Raw genomic sequence first — 21804 nt, forward strand, 5'->3', positions numbered from 1 at the left:
CCTCAGAGCCTTGATCTATTAATATTCGCGCAGTTTGGACGCAGCCATTTGGGGATTTAATTCTAGCTAATGCTGTAGCTAATAGCACTTTGACTTGATGTTTATCTTTCGCAAAATGAGCTACTACTTTCTTATCATACTGGCGATTCTCATCTAAACTCGTCGGTTGGTGGGTAGTACTCGTACTTGGTTCCCCAGACACAGGGAGAGGATTTCTTTCTATATGCAGCAGGGTGTGGTGTCGTCTGCCACAACGCCGGCAACACGTCGACTGGTGACAGCTCCTCACGTTGTGGTTGGATGAGAAACAATTGAAGCAAAGTCTCTTGGCTTGAATAAACTCATATCTCTCTTCGGGAGACTTGCCTCCAAATTGTTTACATTGGTATAATAAATGAGCATCTGAACAGCATACGCAGACTTTACTATTTTCTATGTAAGTATCCTTTTTATTATCTTGTATAATATGAAACGCCTTTTGTCTTGTTTGCTTTGGACTTATACTATTCTTCATGTTTTGTTTAGATTCACCTACTAGCATCTCCAATGTTCTAAATCTACTTTCCAGGAAGGTTACGAGCTCACTCCATTTTGGGATGCTGTCGGTTTGAGATCGGCCAGCCTCGGTCTCCCACTGGCGGCGGGACTCTAAATCTAATTTTGACACTATTAAAAAATTAATGATCGCATCCCACGAAGACACCTCAATATCTAAATTCTTTAGAGCCTTCAAACATGCCTCCGTGGTATCGATAAGATGTTTGATTGCTGTAGCCGACTCGCTAGACATAGGCTTTTGACCGAACAAACGTTTTAGAATTTCATTGACATTGAATCTTTTGTTATTATACCTGCGCTTCAATCTGTCCCACGCCTCTTGATAATTTGTATCAGTAGTCGATAAGCTCCTTAATAAATTCTCTGGTTCGCCTTTTAAACTACATTTCAGGTAATGCAACTTCTGAACTTGGCTTAATGATGGATTTCTATCTATCAAAGAGACAAACATGTCGTGGAAGCTCTGCCATTCTTCATAATTACCCGAAAATGTAGGTAACTGTATTTGTGGGAGCTTCACTTCACTACCTGCACAGGTGACGTTCGATGGACTGACTTTAGAAGAACCCGCTGAGCTGGAACCAAGATCAACTTTCATTTTTGATTTGTAACTAATATAAATTTCTTCTAGGTTATCATAGATCTCTTCGGTAAAATAGGGAGTTTTTTCGCGTTCCCTTTTTGATGCAACTGATACAATATTCAAATGATTCTCGGTAAACTTCTTCCAACTTGCCTCCAAACATTCTAATTTTATTTCTATGTAAACGTTTGTCAGTCTCTCTTTTGGGGACTTTTTATAATTTGAAAAACTTTTATTTATTTGTTCATGTATCTCTACTTGCTGAGCAACGAATGGATCCATTTCTTCTATCTTTAATTTTATTCAAAATTTTTCTAAGTACAAAGTGTATACAAATTTTTATGAAATTTTTCTAAGTCCAGTATTCATACAAATTTTAATCAAATTTTTCTAAGTCCCATATGCATACTAATTTTAATCAAATTTTTCTAAGTTAATATTTAAGCTAATTTTTCTAAGTCCAAGTTATCACAACACTGAATTTTTACAAGTCTTTATTGTCCACTTAGGGCGTTTGTCCACTACAAGGAATTTTACGGTCCGGCATTCCGATTTTTTACGGTCCGGTATGGCACGCCATTAATCTATATACTAGCTTGTGCACTATACGTAATTTTACTGTCCGACATTTTACTTTTCCCTATTCCGGATGGTTTTTTGAGTTTACGAGTCGCTGTAGGTATAATTGTTTTCGAGTGCCCACTTGCTTGGATTTTACTCTTTTTATTGCATATGCCAATTGAAAGCAAGCTCTTGTTTTACTTTCTTTTAGCTGGCAATGAGATTTGAGAAGTCGGTATTGTTATTTTATATACATTGACCAAGCATTGACCTATAATTATTATCTAAGTAAGTGTTGGTAAGTTAAAGTTCAATTGGGAATAGATTTAGCTCCTCGTCACCGATTAAAATAAATAAGTGAAACACGCATTTTAAATCTCTTACGGAACTTTACTTTTTATTATACCGAAGTAATATAATATTTCACCTTCTATATTTTTACTCGTTTCTTGTAAAATGCGAAAACAATCATTTATGATAGCATTATACCGCCATACTTCCTTGAACTGTACCGCACTGATCCGAGTAAAGACGGACAGGTGCACAAGCAATTCATCGGTTTTTTCATGCCACACCGGACCGTAAAAAATCGGAATGCCGGACAGTAAAATTCCTTGTAGTGCACAAGCGCCCTTAGTTCACTTTACTCACGGTTTTTACAAGTCCTTATTATTCCTTTATTCCCGGGTTTCGGCACCAGATGTCGCTGCGTACACTGTCACTAATTCACTATACTTGGATTCACTAATAAAACACCACTGCTGTTGTAAGGCATTTAATTAATCAACACACAGTAGTATACATGATATAACAAAAACAAAACACTAGCCAGTTATAAGATCGAACAATTCTAACGTGGCGCCATCTAGTTTGCGATAAGGAACTAAACGTAACTAAACGACGGTATTGAACACTAGTCTTATTTTTTGTCTCATAATAACATCTATATCACCTCTTCTTGTACGTGAGTCGGTGTTATTGTGTAGCCAATCTTAATGAATTCATGAAATCTTTACTAATTAGTGTATAAGTAAATCGTAAAGTAAAATAATGGTATAGATTGAGAAATAATTGATAGTGCATAATAACATATCGTCAAAATAACGTGGTTTAAACTTTAAGCAGTTACACCTCACGGCTCGACCGCTCGCGCTGCGCAGGCCTCGAAAGATTGAAGCCTACGCGAATCGCACTACATATTACTATTTTAGCATCGATATGTTTCTGCTAATATATTGTTTAAAGAACGGATAAATCCCAAAAGTTCGCCGTTGTAATGTCAAGGGCGGTTTTAACGATCAATAATAATATTATATGTTATTCATATTATAATATGGTAATCGACAATATATCACAATGCTAATAAAACCTGATTTTGATATTATTTTGCTCCAATTCTGAGGTTAATTTAATAATACTACAGATAAAACATATAATATTATAATTATGGCTATACTATATTCATTTCGACTATATTTTTTGTGTTCGATGCTTCAGGAGTCAGGACTCTCGACTGAACCGTTTTTAATAATTCTTTTTTATTTTTGACTAGATTTTTGCCTGCGTTTTTTTTAAAAAAACCCGCATAGTTCCTATTCCTGGGGGATTTCCGTGAAAAACAGTATTATTATTCTGGGTTTATGCTATCTACATAGTACATACCAAATTTCATTGTAGGTAATCGGTTCAGTAGTTTTACGTGATAGAAAAATCAACATCCATCCATACTTACAAACTTTCGCGTTTATAATATTAGTAGCAAGGATTGTTCAATTTGGAGGCGGTTTAGTTTTTTTGTTATAGTAACTACCTGTAACATAATTTTGGTAGAAATCTTTGTAATACGTCACGTTATTGGAGTTAAAAATCTACTGAAACTAATATTCAGTTTTTAATAATTTTTGATTGAATATTATAATTTAATATTTAATATCTAAAAAAATATTATTTGTGTTACAGGCGCAGTATCGACGGCAGAGAGCTCGGGCGCGCCGCGCGTCTTGCGCCGGCGCCTGCGACCCGTCAGTGCAGGTGCTGCAGGTCAGCTGCTGCTGCCTTCTAATTACGATTATTCCAATACAAAATAATATATGTTACTTATATCAGTCATGTGTTTATACTAGATTGATAGTGGAATAAGCAATCATTTATAAGTTAAATAAGATGACGATGCGTGTCTCTATTTTACAAATTACAAATTACACTGCATAAGACACTGCAAATCACATATAATTTTATATATTACTATAGCGGTCCGCCCCGGCTTCGCCCGTGGTACATATGAAAAATAGATGTTGGCCGATTCTCAGACTTACCCGATATGCACAGAAAATTTCATGAGAATCGGTCCACCCGTTTCGGAGGAGTATGCAGACTAACATTGTGACACGAGAATTTTATATAGTATAAGACTAGCGGTCCGCCCCGGCTACGCCCGTGGTACATATGAAAAATAGATGTTGGCCGATTCTCAGACTTACCCGATATGCACAGAAAATTTCATGAGAATCGGTCCACCCGTTTCGGAGGAGTATGCAGACTAACATTGTGACACGAGAATTTTATATATAAGACTAGCGGCCCGCCCCGGCTTCGCCCGTGGTACACATGAAAAATAGATGTTGACCGATTCTCAGACTTACCCGATATGCACAGAAAATTTCATGAGAATCGGTCCACCCGTTTCGGAGGAGTATGCAGACTAACATTGTGACACGAGAATTTTTATATATAAGATATATCATATTATATGACTGGCTCTCTTAACACAGGCTATGCCTAGCAAGAGAGCCAGAGCCTCATATTCAAAATTGTATAATGTAAAGGTGAAATAAAGATTTATTTTATTTATTTTTTTTATATTAGGTAAGCTCATAATATTCTACAAACTAAATATTGAACGATTTTTATTTTTCTTTTTGTGGTTCAAAATCATTTGAATTGAACCAATTTTATTTTTTATTATTATTTATAAAATTAGACTTACGAGTTTATTTATAAGTGTCTTACAGAATAAGTAATCAATTCCAGAATATGAAGGGTACGAGAGGAGCAATGCGCTATTGCACGTGGAGCCGCAGGCATCTCCCGCGTCGCCATGGCAACCCATCTCCGTCAACATCCCCATACGTGAGATTCTTGGTTACTTATAATTTAATTTATAATAATAATATAATACATGGGCGTAGGGATGTGACGACCCACGGTTGGGATATCTATTGTTTACGTGATAATAGATATTCCACCCGTGCAATCAGTCAACCCGCAGGACACCTTGTGGCGGGGTGTCGGGGAGTAGCGACCCCGCGGGAACCGAGTGCTCCCGGGGGAGGCCCCTGTCTTCATCTCCGGCTTGCCTTCACCGGTCGGTCGGAGTGAAGCCTGACGAGGACAGGACCCCCACCTCTGGCTTGCCTTAACCGGCCGGCCAGAGTGGAGTCGCGAGAGCTTTTAGCTCGAAGGGTGGATGCGAAGCGTAAGTGGCGAGTGGGCACGTGATGCTGGACCCTCAGGGAGCGCGTGATCGTAGTTTAAAGTCCAGGGACGCCTCTCCACCCTTAGCTGCTCACAATATGGAGTTGTTCTCTAGTGCCCGTTGAAAGCAGACGTGTTAGCAAATTTGCATAAAAATATTCATAATTTTTAAAAACAGTGACAACTTAAAGTGATCCTTATTGGAACATCCTTCAATACAAATTTGATAAACACTTAAATTACTTGAGACCCTGTGCTTCTACTGTGCCAGTGCTGCGGACCGCCGTACGCGCCCCCGCGCACCTTCCGCGGAACAAGAGCAGTTGCTATTTTTTACCTTGTTACACCCGTGCGGAGAGTTTGCGCTGTGACGTACGCTACATCATGAGTCTGCAGAGAACGCCGCCTCGTAACATCTCAATATGTGGGAGCGAAACGACTAGTGGATCGGAACCTAATCTATCTACCTTCATCGAAAAAAGTGACTATCATACAAATGTTTGCTTTAGAAAACGAAAGGAGCGGTCAGATGAAATCGATTACAAAAAGGATTTCGCGAGCCTGCGCTCGGATATGATGAAGTTCTTAGAGGATTTTAGTAAAACACAAAACGAAAATTTTAAATTTGTACGTGATGAAATATCGGAAATTAAAAACGAAATTAAAACTGTCAAATCCACTGCTGAGAATCTAACACAACAGTTCGAATTAATTACATCGAAAATTAAAACTATCGAATCTAACTACGCATCGAACCAAGAGAAAATTAATACTCTTGAAAGGGAAATAATTCAATTAAAAAATATAACAACCATCGAAAATTCTATACAGCCCGTAATACAAGAGGAATCCGTTATTCTTGAACTTAAAGACCGATATAATCGTGAAAAAAACCTTATTGTCACTGGAATAGCGGAAAAGATTGACAGAAATCCTGACTCAAGACGTACCTATGATAATGAAGAAACTTTAAAGCTTATAATATCGTTATATAAAGACTGCCCCAAGCCGATTAATTGTTTTAGAGTGGGGAAATATATCCCAAATAGGAATAGGCCAATCAAATTATGTTTTAGTGATACAAGTACGCCAAAAAACCTGCTTCGGAATAAAGAGCACGTACCCGCTGGTATTCGTATCTACTCAGATCAAACTCCTGCGCAAAAACGTTTCTTACAATCGCTAAAAGTTGAGTTGAATCGACGCACAGAAAACGGTGAAGCCGATCTCACCATAAAATATATTAAAGGTAAACCTACAATTGTCGTTAACAAAATCAACCAAAAAAACTAAACATAAATTCATTACAAAGCGAAAACCATACCGATAAAATCAATCACCAATTAATAAATAAATACGAAGATATTCCGCTACACTCCTCCTCACTAAGATTATTTTATGCAAATTTACGTAGTATTCGAAAAGCTGGAAAATTTGATGAAATAAAATGCATAATAAAATCAATAGCAATGACCACACATTTACTTATTTTCACCGAGACCTGGATTACGTCGGAAACCGATGCTAAACTGTATGAGCTACCAAACTATACGCATATTTATAACTATAGACCCAATTGTAGAGGAGGGGGTGTTTCAATATATATTCACAACAACATAAAATTTGAAATAACGGAAGACTTATACAAAGACGGGAATCACTATCTATGGATATATTTACAAAAACTATCACTAAACATTGGAGCTATATACAAACCTGGAGACACAAATATAAATAATTTTTTGGAGATATATTCTTCACAACTCGAGAGCAGAAAAAGAGCAATAGTACTCGGGGATTTTAATATAGATTTGCTTACCACAGACACAAGTTCCACAAAATATTTACACGAAATCAAAGAAAATGGATACGAGATTTTAAATAAAATTAACAAATTATATTGCACGAGAGAAACCAGCACTTCTAAAACCATTCTGGACCATATATGTACAAACATAAACAATCACTCATTTAACATGTCCATAATAGAATCGAGTTTATCAGATCATAAACAAATCTACATCGAAATAGGATCCCTAACGCCACCCAAACCCAAGAAGATACAATATAAGGCCCTCGACTATGAAAATTTATGCAAGAGTGCGTCATTAGCGACCTATTGTAATGAAGACAATGACTATTGCTACCTCGAGAATTTTATAAAAGAACAAATAAAAAATAACAAAATAGACAAAACAAAAATTTTGAATTTACCACAAAAAGATTGGATTAGCCGCGAAATAATAGAATCAATTAATTTACGGAATCAATTATGGCAACAAACTAAATCTCAACCAACTGATTATAACTTAAATGAAAATTTTTTAAAGCAACGTGATAAAACTAAGGACCTTATAAAGACGAAAAAAGAGACCTATTATCTAAATTTATTTCAAAAGACCTCCAATCAACCGAAGAAAATGTGGGAATTAATAAACAACTTAGCTTTAAATAAAATTAAAGAATCGAGTGCTCCTCCAAAGCTGTTATCGGGTTCCAATTTAATAACGGATGGCGATTCTATATGTGAGTTATTTAATTCTTATTTTTCCGCAATAGGCACAGAATTAGCAAACAAAATACCAAGCAGATACCATACGAATACTGACACTACACTTTATTGTACACAACTTTCACGTGAAGACAAACTAGAAGTACTAAAACCATGCACAACACTTGAAATAATAAAAATAATCGATAGCTTAAATAATAACACTAGCACTGGACTGGACGGTATAAGCACAAAAGCCATCAAATGCTTAAAAAGCTCTATTGCTGATCGCTTAACTCATTGTAGTAATAAATGTTTGACCTTTGGTGTATTTCCAGATTCTCTAAAAGTGGCTAGAGTCAGTCCAATTTTCAAATCTGGAAGTAGAACTGACCCAAGTAACTACAGGCCGGTGTCAGTTCTACCCGTTATTTCAAAAATATTTGAAAAAATACTGCATAATCGACTCTATCAATACTTAACCGAAAAAAATATATTAATCGATCAACAGTACGGCTTTCGTCCAAAATCTAGTACTCTTACTGCCACCGTAGATTTAATAACAAAAATTAAAACTCAAATAGACCAAAAGAATTTCGGATTAGGCATTTTCATTGATTTAAAAAAAGCTTTTGACACTGTCAGCCACGAAAAGCTCCTTAAAAAGTTAGAAAACCTAGGGGTGACTGGAAATGCCCACAAAATGTTTACATCATTTTTAGATAACAGAAGACAAGTCGTCAAAATTGATAAGTACACAAGCTCAGTTCAAAACTTAACATATGGCTGTCCTCAAGGCTCGATTTTGAGCCCCTTACTTTTTTTGATTTACATAAATGACATCGATAAAATTGGCCTTAAAGGATACTTGACACTATATGCAGACGACACGTGTCTCTTCTACTTCGATAAATCCCTAAATAACATTACATCGTTAGCTCAACAAGATTTAGACTTACTTTCTACATGGCTTAAATACAATCTTCTCACAATCAACACTAAAAAAACTTCATTCATGATATTTGCTGCAAAGAATAAACCCCTGCCAAACACTACCCCAATTCTTACTATAGATAAGGAAATCATCCAATACTCAAACTGTGAAAAATACCTAGGGCTGTGGTTAGATGATAAACTCACTTGGACGGTACATATTAACCATATCAAAAGTAAACTAACATCACTACTAAGATCACTCCATAGAGTAACACAGTGTATTCCAAAAAAAGAACGTTTAATGATCTATAATTCTTTAGTAAAGCCTCATCTAGATTATTTAATTGAGATATGGGGATCAGCCTCCAAAACAAATTTAATTTCACTACAAAGAACTCAGAACAAAATTATAAAAACTCTTTTTAACTATCATTACCTTACTTCTACAAAAACACTATACTCAAAAACAAAATTATTTACACTCTCACAAATTTACGCATATTCTACATGTATCCTTATCAAGAAAATAACAACAAATACAACAAAATCAAATTTACAAATAGATAAAAAATCAACAAAATATAACTTGAGAAATCAAAATGATTTGCAACCTATCTCGACTCGAACTAACTATGGGAAAAAAACTATACTCTTTGAAGGAGCACAGATGTTCAATAGACTACCAAAAAAATTAAAAAATTGTAAGAGTCTTAATGTATTCAAAAAATTACTTAAAAATCATATACACTGTAATTTAGAATAGAAAAGTAGAATACAATACAACTTAAACTTGTTTTGTATAAAGTATAAAAATATGTAAAATTTGTAATGTATGATTACCTTAAACTAGAGATAAGTTTAACTTATATATAAGATAGCATGTAACTCATTTTAAGTGAACTATTGTTTTTATGAGTAATAAAGTCTTTAAACCTAATATGTTGCCCCCTTGTCGCACTATTGCAGCGACTTATTTCGGGGGCCCATACAGTGAGAGGGCGAGTCACCACCTGCCATCATATTTTTACTTTCTTTTAGTAGAAAGGCAGGTGCCATAGTTTCCCATAGTCCCCAGTACCAGTCCATTTAGCATCCCAATCCATAGCCCAATTATTAAATTTCCATACCCTGCAATAGTCCTACATCGGCCGCGGACTGTCCAGGGCTGTATCTCTATAGTGCAGTCATGGGCAGGCTGCGGCTGGTGTCCCACAACACATTAAAAGTCTCGAAAGGGCCTCTGCGTGTTGGATCCGTGTCCCCACGTAAGCCTTCCAAAGATCCGGGTACCGTCCTTCTGGTGGTACCCGAGTATTATGGAGAAGAGATAATAATTAATATTAATAAAGCTGAACACTTTGTGTGTCTGCTTGAACGCGCTAATTGGAACCACAGAATACAGATCCGACTTAAAAAATTTATTTACTGTTAGATAGTCCATTTATCGAGGAAGGCTATAACAGAGCAATGCGGGTAAAACCGCGGGGCACAGCTAGTACGTTATACATGAACTGATGATAATCACGCCCGAGATGTCGTTCTCATTTTCCAGGGATTCAATTTCAATCAATCTTTGTGTGTATTTCCATTTATAATAATAATAAAACCGGCCAAGTGCGAGTCGGACTTGCGCACCGGGGGTTCGGCACAAATCTGTTTTTAATTATATATTTTTAATTTAAATTACGAAGACGTGGTTTCGTATGAAATATCAAGATTCTGAGTTTCCCGTGAACTATCCTATAACTATCCTGTAGGATTTGATTCCCTTGCGAATGACGAAAATTTGCACCATGAGGCCTTTATTTTTTGATTGCGTTGGCTTAAAAGTTTGAATTTGATCTGAGTATTTGATATAAATTTCCTTCGCACGTTCATGAGAAAAATCGTCTTGATAGGCAGATAGATAGACAGATGGACAACGAAATGATCCTATATGGGTACCGCGTATACCGTGTATTTTGTTGTTCGGAACCCTAAAAATGACGGCTATCGTTTTTTATAAGTTTATAGTATAAGAAGAAGATTCATAATATATAAAGGGCGTGTTGTGGTCGGTTCCAGCTCGCGGCGCGGGGCAGGGAGGCTCCGTGCCGCTTGTGATCCTGCCGCTGCCGATGCCGGTCGCAGCGCCCAGCCCGCCGCAAACCGGTAACAACTTTTATCACATCTATACACATTATGACCATATTGTGTGCGATTGGCGATTGGCGGTTGGATAGTATATTGTGAACTAAATGTGATTATAACACATAATTCAGTTACCTATAATTACTTCCCACTACATTGACACTGTCCTCCTATGTTCTCATATTATGATATGTAATTGGATAATACAAAAACTAGAAATCATGTTCGGTGAATAAATTTGTAGATAATTTATTCTCACGATTAACTATCCATTTTTTTAAATCAGATAAAATAATGTAATTTATTTTAATAAAAGCGTGTTAAAAATAATTGAATAGGTACCTAATGATTTTGGCAGAATGTAAACCGGTGCAAGAGACGAAATATGAGTACGAGTACGACGACGATGAGTATGAGCAGCCACAAGAGAAACCCGCCAGACCGTCGCAGGCGTGGCGCCCGGGCCACCGGCGACCCGAGCCGCCCAAGAGCACCGCGTGGGGACCCGTCGTGGCGGACGAGCCCGTGCCGCAGCGCTACCCCTTCCACGTGGCGCCCAACAAACCGAATAGACCTGTACAAGTAGAAATTCCAGACGTTCAAACGCCATGTAAGTTAATTATTATAATACAACTAGCGGTCCGCCCCGGCTTCGCCCGTGGTACCAACATGTTTAAACTATCCTATCTCTCAAGTTGGATCGAACTGCACATGATGTGCGAATTTTATTATAATCGGTTAAGTGGTTTAGGAGTCCATTGAGGACAAACATTGTGACACGAGATTTATATACATAATATACTAGATTTCCGCCCGCGGCGTCGCCCGCGTTTTCAAAGGAAAACCCGCATAGTTCCCGTTCCCGTGGGATTTCCGGGATAAAACCTACCCTATGTGTTAATCCAAGTTACCTTCTATAATATGTGTGCTAAATTTTATTGTAATCGGTTCAGTAGTATTTGCGTGAAAGAGTAACAAACACACACACACACACACACACATCCTCACAAACTTTCGCATTTATAATATTAGTAGGATTAAAACTGCTTTTTACATTATCTCTCTGATTAATTTTTTAATTTATCTATCAAATTAAATACTTAATTAATTAAATAATAATATTACCTCCACAATCGCCTAACAACGGCTTAGAGCAATCTGCCGTATCCTCTCCCATCTCACCGAACCGTTGTATTAAGTTCTCTTCTGAATTATTTCTGAGAAACACGAAATATAAGGTTATTTATTATGCATACCATGTTTAAATATAAATTTATAGTTGAATCGTTTCTATCGCCTTAAATACGTATTTTATCATAATTTATCTATAATTTTATTTTTTAATGACTTGTCGAAATTTTCCTGACTTATAGAAATTTTCCCCACAAAGAGAAATTTTCCTGACGTATAGAAATTCTCCTGTCTTAGCGAAATTTTCCCGACTTATGGATTTTTCCTGACTTATAGAAATTTTTGCGGCAAAGAGAAATTTTCCTGGCTTATAGAATTTTTCCCTACATAATTTTGCGGCAAAGAGAAATTTTCCCAACGTATAGAAATTTTCCTGACGTATAGAAATTTTCCAGACGCATAGAAATTTTTCTGACGTATAGAAATTTTCCTGACGTATAGAAATTTTCCAGACGTATAGAAATTTTTCTGACGTATAGAAATTTTCCGGACTTATGGAAATTTTACTGTTTTAAATTTTCCTTTCTTTTGGAAATTTTCCTGGCGTATAGAAATTTACCTGGCTTATAGAATGCTGGCATATAGCAATTTTTCCGATGTATAGAAATTTTCCTGGCGTATAGAAAATTTCCTGGCTTATAAACATTTTCCTAACTTATACAATTTTTCCTTATCTACATAATTTTGCGGCAAAAAGAAATTTTCCTCACGTATAGAAATTTTCCTGGCTTATAGAATTTTTCCCTCCTCATGGAAATTTTCCTGGCTTATAAACATTTTCCTGACTTTTACAAATTTTCCTTATCTATATAATTTTGCGGCAAAGAGAAATTTTCCTTGTTTATAGAAATTTTCCTGGCCTATAGAAATTTTCCTTTCTTATGGAAATTTTCCAGCTTATAGAAATTTTCCCGACTTATGGAAATTTTCCTGACTTATAGAAATTTTTCCTGACTTATCGTAGTTTTTCTGTCAATTTCTAAAATTGGTATTTTTGACGACTGATTAAAGTAAACCACCCACCTATTCCCACCCACATCCCGTACGCTATGCTCTCTATCCACTGGCCGCGCGTGCGCAGATGGCTCAGTATCTGCATAGCTAGCGAACGTATAAACTCGCCTGGTAACGACCAGGCGAGTTTATAAAAAACTTTATACTGATATCGAAAGCCCTTTACCTAATGAGTAAAATGACAACAATAACTTTTTAATAATAAAACGGGAAATATCCAAAAATTTTACACCAAACACTCCCATACATTTAGTATGAGATATGACTATCCTAAACATGTAATTTGAAAAATTTTGGTTCTTTTTTTTTTGAATTTGTGCTTAAATTACTTCGCAATTTTTTATAAAAATTCATTTATAAACTGTAAACAGAGCTCGATGAGGAATACAATGGTATTCCTAAACGAGGACGTCACTTCGAACATTTGCTTTGAACACGAAATGTATAGAAAATTCAATGTATTGGAGTGTTTAATATAAGTTTTTTTGGATATTTCCCGTTTTATTTTCGAAAAGTTAGAATTGTCATTTTACTCATCAGGTAAAGGGCTTTCGATATCAGTAAAAAGTTTTTTGATATCTGCAATACTTATACGGAATAATCGCCTGTGCACACTTAACGATTACACCCTGTATAAGTACTATAATATTATAAAGCTGAAGGGTTTGTTTCTTTGTTTGAACGCGCTAATCTCGGGAACTACTGGTCCGATTTAAAAAATTATTTTTGTGTTTAAAAAAGCTCATTTATCGAGGAAGGTTAAAGGCTATTATATATCATCACGCTACGACCGACAGGAGTGGAGCCACGGGGGTGAAACCGCGCGGAGCAGCTAGTAATAAATAATATTTATTTGCAAATGATATGGAATGTAAAATTTCAGAGAATATTTCTGTTGACGCTGTAACAGCAAATACTAACCATAAGATTCAAATATTTTTAAGGCGGTTCCCATACATCTAAGTGGAAAAAAGATTTTTTTTGCTTATATTGATAACACGCTTGAAATATGTATTCACAAAATGATTTAGAAAATTTACCTAAAAAAGAAAAAGAATAATTAAGCGGAAATAGAACAAATATTTTTAAATTAATGTATTTTGAATATTGATAGCAGATGGACGCACTGACAGACAGGAAAATTTCAGAAATAGGGTCCCATCCCCTTTACCTACCCTAAAAACCAATATCAAGATAAAGAATCAATTTGATATTGCTAGAGGCTAAATTGGAAATATGTATTAATTTGTTGACCGCCGGTGATAAGAATTTTGGTCTTGAATTTTATTTCAGGATAATATTATAACAGTGCAAGAAAGGATTTTTTTAAATAATATTTGTTTATTTTTGAATGATTAAAATATGTTGTCTACTACGGCCACTATCGTGTCTCGGCGCAGTCTCGTCGCAGGAGCAAGTGCGGCTGTTCCGCGAGCAGCGGCCGCGCGCGCCCGCGCTGCCGCCGCTGCTGCTGTCGGAGCACGACCGCGCGGCGCGGCTGGCCAACGGGCCGTCGCCCGCGCTCGAGGGCCCGCGGCTGCTGGCGCGCCCGCCCGCGCCCGCGCGCTCCCGCTCCGCGCGCCAGTCGCAGCTGCGCCCGCCCACGCCGCGCATCACGCGCTCCATCGCGCTCGTCGGCGCGCTCACCGTGCCGCGCGCCGACTACACCGAACCTTACACGGCTTGGTGAGATTGATTGTACTTTATAATATTATATTATAGAACCTGAATCCACCGAGCGAACGTAGTTATTGAAAAGTTTAAAGGTTAACGTAAATTAAATCGAAGATAATTATTACGGATTTCCAGTAGCACCATGACGTATATACGTCATGTTGTTGACAATTATTTTAATAAAAATTTCTCTCACCTTGACATGTTTTCGATTTCAAAATTTAAGTTTCGTAGAAGTTTAGTTGATCTGCTCCTCAACATGCAATAACCTATCTTATTTTGCGTCCCTCTACCTTTATCTCTAATTTTTGATTTATTTTATTTTTATTACCATGGCTAAGTGCACATTTATATTTATTTTTTCTTATTCGCATTTGTTGCACGTATAAAAATGTATGTATCCAAACTGTGGATAAAGTTGTTGGTTGGACAGTTATACCTGTATTTAGATTAAGTTTTATTGTATAATTAACCACTGTTCTGCTGTTTATTATCCCTAATAAAGAAAAATAAAAATAAAATAAAAATATACAATTCGAGGAAAATTATACATTTCCTAGGATATCTATACATTTCCTAAATAGTATCGGAATCGTACGTACATTTCCTAGGATTTGTATAGGTACAATTCCTTGATTTCATACATTTCCGGTAACATATACAAGGTGTGTTGTTGGTTAACCTGGTAACTGGAGATAGAGAATGTTGAGGCGGTTCAGAAAAATGCTTAGGAAAAATGCAAGTTATTTATTAAATTCCCGAAAATTTTATAAATTTTTCCCCTTTGCCACTCTTTCAGATGCACGAAATATTACATGCAAGCAGCTTGAAGCAAGCATTCATTAATATCTTAATACTATTATAAAGGCGAAATTTTGTATGGATGTATGGATGTATGGATGTTTGTTACTCTTTCACGTAAAAACTAATGAACCGATTACAATGAAATTTAGCACACATATAGAGGGTAACTTGGATTAACACATAGGATAGGTTTTATCCCGGAAATCCCACGGGAACGGGAACTATGCGGGTTTTCCTTTGAAAACGCGGGCGAAGCCGCGGGCGGAAATCTAGTAATAAAATATGTAGAGTTTGTATAAGAGCATAGTGGCTACTTTGAACGTTATAAAATTTAATTGAATATAACGATACATTATAATTATTTGCTTCACTTTCCACATTTATCAAATAAATATTTTTAAGTTGAATCAACTCAGCAATAAAATGGATTTTTGAAGTTAAGCATAGCTAAGATACACAGCACCAGAAAAAGTGGCAAAAGGTATAATTTCATATAATTTTCGAAAAATGTCGAATTTCTCGAATACCGACAGACTTTTGGTATGAAAAACTTGCATTTTTTCAAACCGCCACAACGTTCTCTATATTCAGTTACCAGGTAATCCGTTCACTACGCGGTACGCCACACGCTGTATATTATTTTTCACGTTGCACGTCGCTGCTTGCAGGTACGACGCCGCGAGTGGTTCCGTTCGCGTAGATTTCCACGAAGGCTCTGCGTCCTCCTACCGCACCTTCCTGCCTGATGGCAGAGTGCAGTATTTTGAAGTGAGTCAATAACGTATTGCCTTGCTTAGTAATAACATAAGTTTATTTTCGGGATTTTTTATTGTTATTATAGATATATTTAAGTCGACGGCAATGTAACCACAATGTAACTGTGCGTAGGTGCACGTGGACCGGTCCGGCGGCAAGAGCACGCGGCGCTGCGGCATCTCGGAGCCTCAGCGCGCCGAGGCGGACGACCGCCTCCCGCCCGCGCTGCCCGACTTCACTCAGTTCACCTTCGCTGGTAATAATTCCTATGTACGGTTAGATGTAATGTGTGGTGATGTTATATTTATAGCATAAACAAGACAACTTCACGTGACCCCGACATATTAACATGTATCAAAATCTATTTATAATAGGTACCTACTTACTAGGTATTTTAATCAATTACAGTTTATACAATGTTCGATTGTATATGTAATCGATGAAAACACCAGATTGAGCAATTAGCTTTTCTCCAATCGCTAACCGCGTGCGTGTCTGTGTGTTGCGGCGCAGGCTACGCGGAGGGCAACACGTCGGTGGAGCGGTGGCAGCGACAGGTGACGGGCGCGCCGGGCGAGCAGGGCGCGGCGAGCGGCGAGCGCCTCACCGTGCGCCACGAGCTGCTGCTGGCGCGCGACCGCGACGACCATCCTGTGCCGCTGCAGTCAGTCACTCATTTCTCAATACCGTTTCCGTCTGCACCCTTACACCTAAATTTGCCTTTTTTATTATGCAGTTCAGTAAGACTTCTTTTATGTTTGAAAGAGCCACACTTTGTAACATTTTTACGAATGTTACTTACGAGACACACTTCCATCACAGTCTTCCATAATATGTCACCTTACTTACATGTAAACAATTTGAATCGAAACAAGTAAGAGAGATTAAATTTTGAAAATAAAGTTAATCGTATGATGTATGGACCTCATACATTATACATATTCGATCTTGTGCCGTTTACAGGTACAACGTGGCAACGGACAGCTCCGCGCTGGGGGCGGACTGCGACGGCTACCAACATAGCTACTTAGACGTGAGGATCGAACAAAAGGATGCTGCCTTCTTCACACCCAATGTTGGTAAGATATCAAATTGAAAGATACTCTCTACGAGACTTTCAGGTTTTTCATAGGTTATGTGATGAGTGATGAGTGATGAGTCATTCCACGTTGCACTACGTTTCAGACGAGCTGTGCGACGAGAAGGACACGCTGAGCCGCTCCGACCCGGAACAATTCGCGCGGCTCGACCCCTTGCGCGAGTTCACGCTGCCCTTCCGCGACCCCAAATATGATGTGGCTCTTCAAAAGTAATTATTATGTATTCTCTTTAATTAAACTTAAACAATAAATTATAAGGTCGATAATGCTCCCATAATGTTTGTAAAAAATGTGTATGAATGAAAAAAGGTCTTCAAAATGTTTGTAATTTTTTTTTCTAACATAAACAGTTGACGCGATATACGAAACTAATTAAGAAAAAAATTCATACTGCCTCTTTTCGAAAATTTTCGAAGTACAAAATTCTGTTGTCCACACGAACGAAGCCACTGGTGAAAATCTAGTTCTAGCTAATAATTAAGCTTAAAATAAATAAAAATATTGCAGTTAAAAATAAATCTTTATTCATGAGTGTCAGGTGTAGTTGTTTGCTTTGTGAAAATAATTATATTATTCAAATTAAAATAGTTATATTTTGGAATAAACGTTATTCTCTAAGGGAAAATAAAACAATTGAGTTTTAAGTTCACCTAAGAACTTAATACATCTTTGTAAATAAATTTCTGGACTGTCTTCAGAACTTGGCACACATTTCGATCTCAATTCTTTTTTCGGCAAATTAAGTCAACGATTGAACTTGGCTCCAATTTTTACATTTATGCTTTTGGTGGGATAGACCATTTATCGAGGAAGGCTATAAGGAAAGAAAGAAAGAAAGAAAAAACATTTATTAACCCATTGACCACCGTAAGGCCCGATCGGGGCGCGACACAATAGATTTTCTATTGTGTCTGTGATTCCGAGGACTGATGGATTAATACATCTTTGGCTAGGTAAGGCTTAAGGTAAGGTTTAAGGCTAGGTATTATAGGTATCATATATTATATCATCACGCTGAGACCAACAGGAGCGGAGCTATGCGGGTGAAAGTTAGTATAAAATATATAATATTTATGTACTGTGTTCGATGAACTGTCGTATGTCTGTGTCATACGCCTAGTTTAGATATAAGCTAATAGGCCTATCGAACATAATATAGGTACATAATTCGTACTCCGGTCGGTAATATATTTTGTATGAACGTATAGATACCTCTCACACTGGAATTACTCAGGTTTAAAACGGACTTTAACCGCAAATACGGCGACGACACCGAGGAGGCCGTGCGCAAGAACTTGCTGATGCAGACCGCGCGCTTCACGTCGTCCGCCAACCGGCAGGGCAGCACCACGTCGCTGGGCGTCAACCACCTGGGCGACCGGCTGGACGCCGAGAAGGACCAGCTCATGGGCGTGGAGTCGACCGGCAGCCTCGACACCGGCGACCGCTTCCCCTACTCGCGCAGCGAGCTGCAGGATAAGGACGCGAGCCTGCCCGACAGCTTCCAATCCATGGGCGTCTCGCCCGTGCAGAGTGAGTCGCAGCACATGTAATATCTGTTTAGAAACCTTAAAGCGTGAACAGTTCGTATAGAAGGTACTGAAACTTAAAGTACTTAATTAAAATTTCCTTTATTAATTCCTCATAAATTCCTCAGTCAGAAAGTTTTTAACATGTCATATTAGAGATGCACGTTTGAATGGTCCAAAGCGCTAAGTCGATTGGATTTCATACGTTTCCCTCCTCTCTCGCAGACCAGGGTACGACGTGCGCGTCGTGCTGGGCGTTCGCGGTGGCGGGCGCGGTGGAGGGCGCGCTGTACATGCGCACGGGCCGCCTCGTGCCGCTGTCGCCGCAGTGCCTCGTCGACTGCTCGGGCCCGTAATGCTTATTCTTATTTTACTTGCGGACAATTCCGTTTCTACGTCAAAGTGATCTACAATCACTTAAAAATTCATATACCCACATCAACAAAGTCTAGGGATATTTTTTATTGTACCTACAAATATCTAAAAATCTATGAAGAATTTTGTAATATTTTAATTGGAAGAATTATAGATAACTAGCGGTCCGCCCCGGCTTCGCCCGTGGTACATATGAAAAATAGATGTTGGCCGATTCTCAGACTTACCCGATATGCACAGAAAATTTCATGATTATCGGTCCACCCGTTTCGGAGGAGTATGCAGACTAACATTGTGACACGAGAATTTTATATATAAGACTAGCGGCCCGCCCCGGCTACGCCCGTGGTACATATGAAAAATAGATGTTGGCCGATTCTCAGACTTACCCGATATGAACAGAAAATTTCATGAGAATCGGTCCACCCGTTTCGGAGGAGTATGCAGACTAACATTGTGACACGAGAATTTTATATATAAGATTAATTTTAAGGTCTTTAATACAAAATAAAAACTATTCATGTTTCTTTTTTATTTTAACTAAAAATGTTAGTTTTTCTCACCAAGGTGGAAATAAAAAATATCCCTAGACTTTGTTGACTTGCATTTGTGCACGGGTTTTTTAGTTTTTTATCTATTAAAAAACTAAAAAACCCGCTTACGCTCGTAAAATTGTTGTATTGTCAACGATCCTTGATAAGTGTACTTAATGAATTAAATCTGTTCATTTAAAGTGGGTCAAAATCAAGCCTAAAGGATGATTTATTTATCTTTTATTCATTCATTCACGCGTTGTCCATTCTAATAAACATTTGCTTATTGAAACGCATCATCGGATTGATCGGACGTATGCAAAATTGTAAATAGTTGCCTGTACATATAATACAATCAATAAATATGTTTAATTTATTGATATGTTTGTATGTAACCGACTCATTTAGTCTCGATTTTTGAACAGACAGATCTAATTCAAAAGTTTGTAAACTTCATCAAGGTTCGGTGACTATACAATAATTTCATTTTTTTAACTATAGCTTCTTATTTATTTTATATAATTATCTCTATAAGATGGAAAATTAATAAACTTCGTCTTTTAAAAAAAGTTTTAATTTGCATGAATTAAAAAAAAAAAAACATTTTAATATGATTATATTGATCTGAATTGATTAATTCAGAATTATTACGAATAAAAAATACGTATATTATGTTATATCCGTGGTGTTATAAAATGAGAATGATCGCAGGTTCGGGGGTAAAGGATGCAAAGGCACGTGGCCCAGCAGCGCGTACGACTACGTGCGCGAGCGCGGCCTGCCGGCACTCGACGAGTACCCCTACAAGTCGATGGTGATTCGACTGACGTTTAAACATGGTTTTAACTAGCTGATCTTTCAAAGTTTAAAAAGTATTTGTTTTGACCTCAAATGATTGTTAGCTGACAGAGATTTTTGTACAGAAGGTAGTTTTTAGGGTTCCGTACCGAAAGGGTAAGACTAGACCCTATTACTGAGAATTTGATGTCTGTCTGTCTGTCCGTCTGACAGCAGGCCGTATCTCACGAAACGTGATCGTAAAATATTTTTAAAAATTTCAGAGAAGATATTATATTATTGAAATTGACTATTGCCATGACGCGACTTTGAAATTTTGCTGAAATTTTCATGAGTTTTAAAAACTGTGTATTTTCACACGATGTGTTTATACAATATATTTCATTATTAGTAACTACAATATATATAAGTAAGAATAAAAAGAGACAAAAGTTCAAAGATGTATTGCACTAAACACGAAAAAATAAAGGATTCGATCGAGTCATTCACGAGTTTTGGGTTTAATAACATAACACATTTTTTCAATTTTTAATTTTATTAATAGGTATATAATATAATATGTGTATTTACACGGTCTAGAAGCAGCAATGTCGCGAGAAAGAGGTGGCCGCCGTGACGCGCATCAGCGGACACGTCAACGTGACGGAGAACAGCGTGCCCGCTCTCAAAGTATGCGCCGATTTTAAGTAAACTTCCAATGCGACGAACGTTGCATTTAATTCTCGAGACCGACATTAATCATCGATCTGATGACCAGGTGGCGATAAAGGAGCACGCGCCTAGCGTGGTGTTGGTGGACGCCCACTGTAAGAGCTTCATCAGCTACAATGCGGGCGTTCTATATGACGACCGATGGTAATATAACTTGTTAAATGTAATGCACTTTTCGACCGACTTCAAAAAAGGAGGAGGTTTTCAATTCGATTGTATTTTTTTTTTCGTTTTTTTACCTCAGAAGTTTTGATGATTCTTTTATATATAAGTAAGTATAAATACTCTATGGAAAAAAATATCGTTCTCTAATAACGTTTCAGCGGCAAGACATCGAAATATCTGAAGCACGCGGTGCTGGCCGTGGGATGGGGCACCAGCGAGGGCGAGCAGCACTTCGTGCTGAAGAACTCGTGGACGAGCTCGTGGGGCGACGCCGGCTACGTGCGCGTGCACGCGGGCTCCAACACGTGCGGCGTGCTCACCAAGCCCTCCTACCCGCGCCTCGCCACCGCCGACGTGCTGAAGGCCTAGTCCCGCCCCGCCACCCTGTAACCCTAGTGCCAATATACGCTCGATAGACTTC

General features: G+C 37.7%; 2 protein-coding genes across 2 annotated transcripts in view; both read left to right on the forward strand.

Moving 5' to 3' along the window:
- Nucleotides 1–21804, forward strand: part of LOC149477574 (uncharacterized) — a 31318-nt gene extending 9514 nt beyond the window's left edge. The window contains exons 3-18 of the mRNA XM_089710980.1: nt 3662–3742; nt 4733–4831; nt 10668–10754; nt 11092–11343; nt 14339–14624; nt 16085–16184; nt 16305–16428; nt 16686–16836; nt 17136–17251; nt 17358–17481; nt 18507–18805; nt 19027–19153; nt 20421–20523; nt 21087–21176; nt 21265–21362; nt 21542–21804. Coding sequence (XP_089567106.1) covers nt 3662–3742; nt 4733–4831; nt 10668–10754; nt 11092–11343; nt 14339–14624; nt 16085–16184; nt 16305–16428; nt 16686–16836; nt 17136–17251; nt 17358–17481; nt 18507–18805; nt 19027–19153; nt 20421–20523; nt 21087–21176; nt 21265–21362; nt 21542–21752 — 2348 coding nt within the window. The 3' untranslated portion in view covers nt 21753–21804. The remainder of the gene's footprint in view (nt 1–3661; nt 3743–4732; nt 4832–10667; nt 10755–11091; nt 11344–14338; nt 14625–16084; nt 16185–16304; nt 16429–16685; nt 16837–17135; nt 17252–17357; nt 17482–18506; nt 18806–19026; nt 19154–20420; nt 20524–21086; nt 21177–21264; nt 21363–21541) is intronic.
- Nucleotides 5282–7153, forward strand: LOC149477575 (uncharacterized). Its single transcript, XM_089710990.1, has one exon. It carries the CDS (start codon nt 5561–5563, stop codon nt 6467–6469), a length of 909 nt encoding a protein of 302 aa, XP_089567116.1. The 5' UTR covers nt 5282–5560; the 3' UTR covers nt 6470–7153.

Source organism: Colias philodice, chromosome 25 (assembly GCF_061535455.1).
Source record: "Colias philodice isolate Cphi_HAF_F1 chromosome 25, ilColPhil1 Martin Lab GWU primary, whole genome shotgun sequence".
In the NCBI taxonomy this organism is placed as follows: Eukaryota; Metazoa; Arthropoda; class Insecta; order Lepidoptera; family Pieridae; genus Colias; species Colias philodice.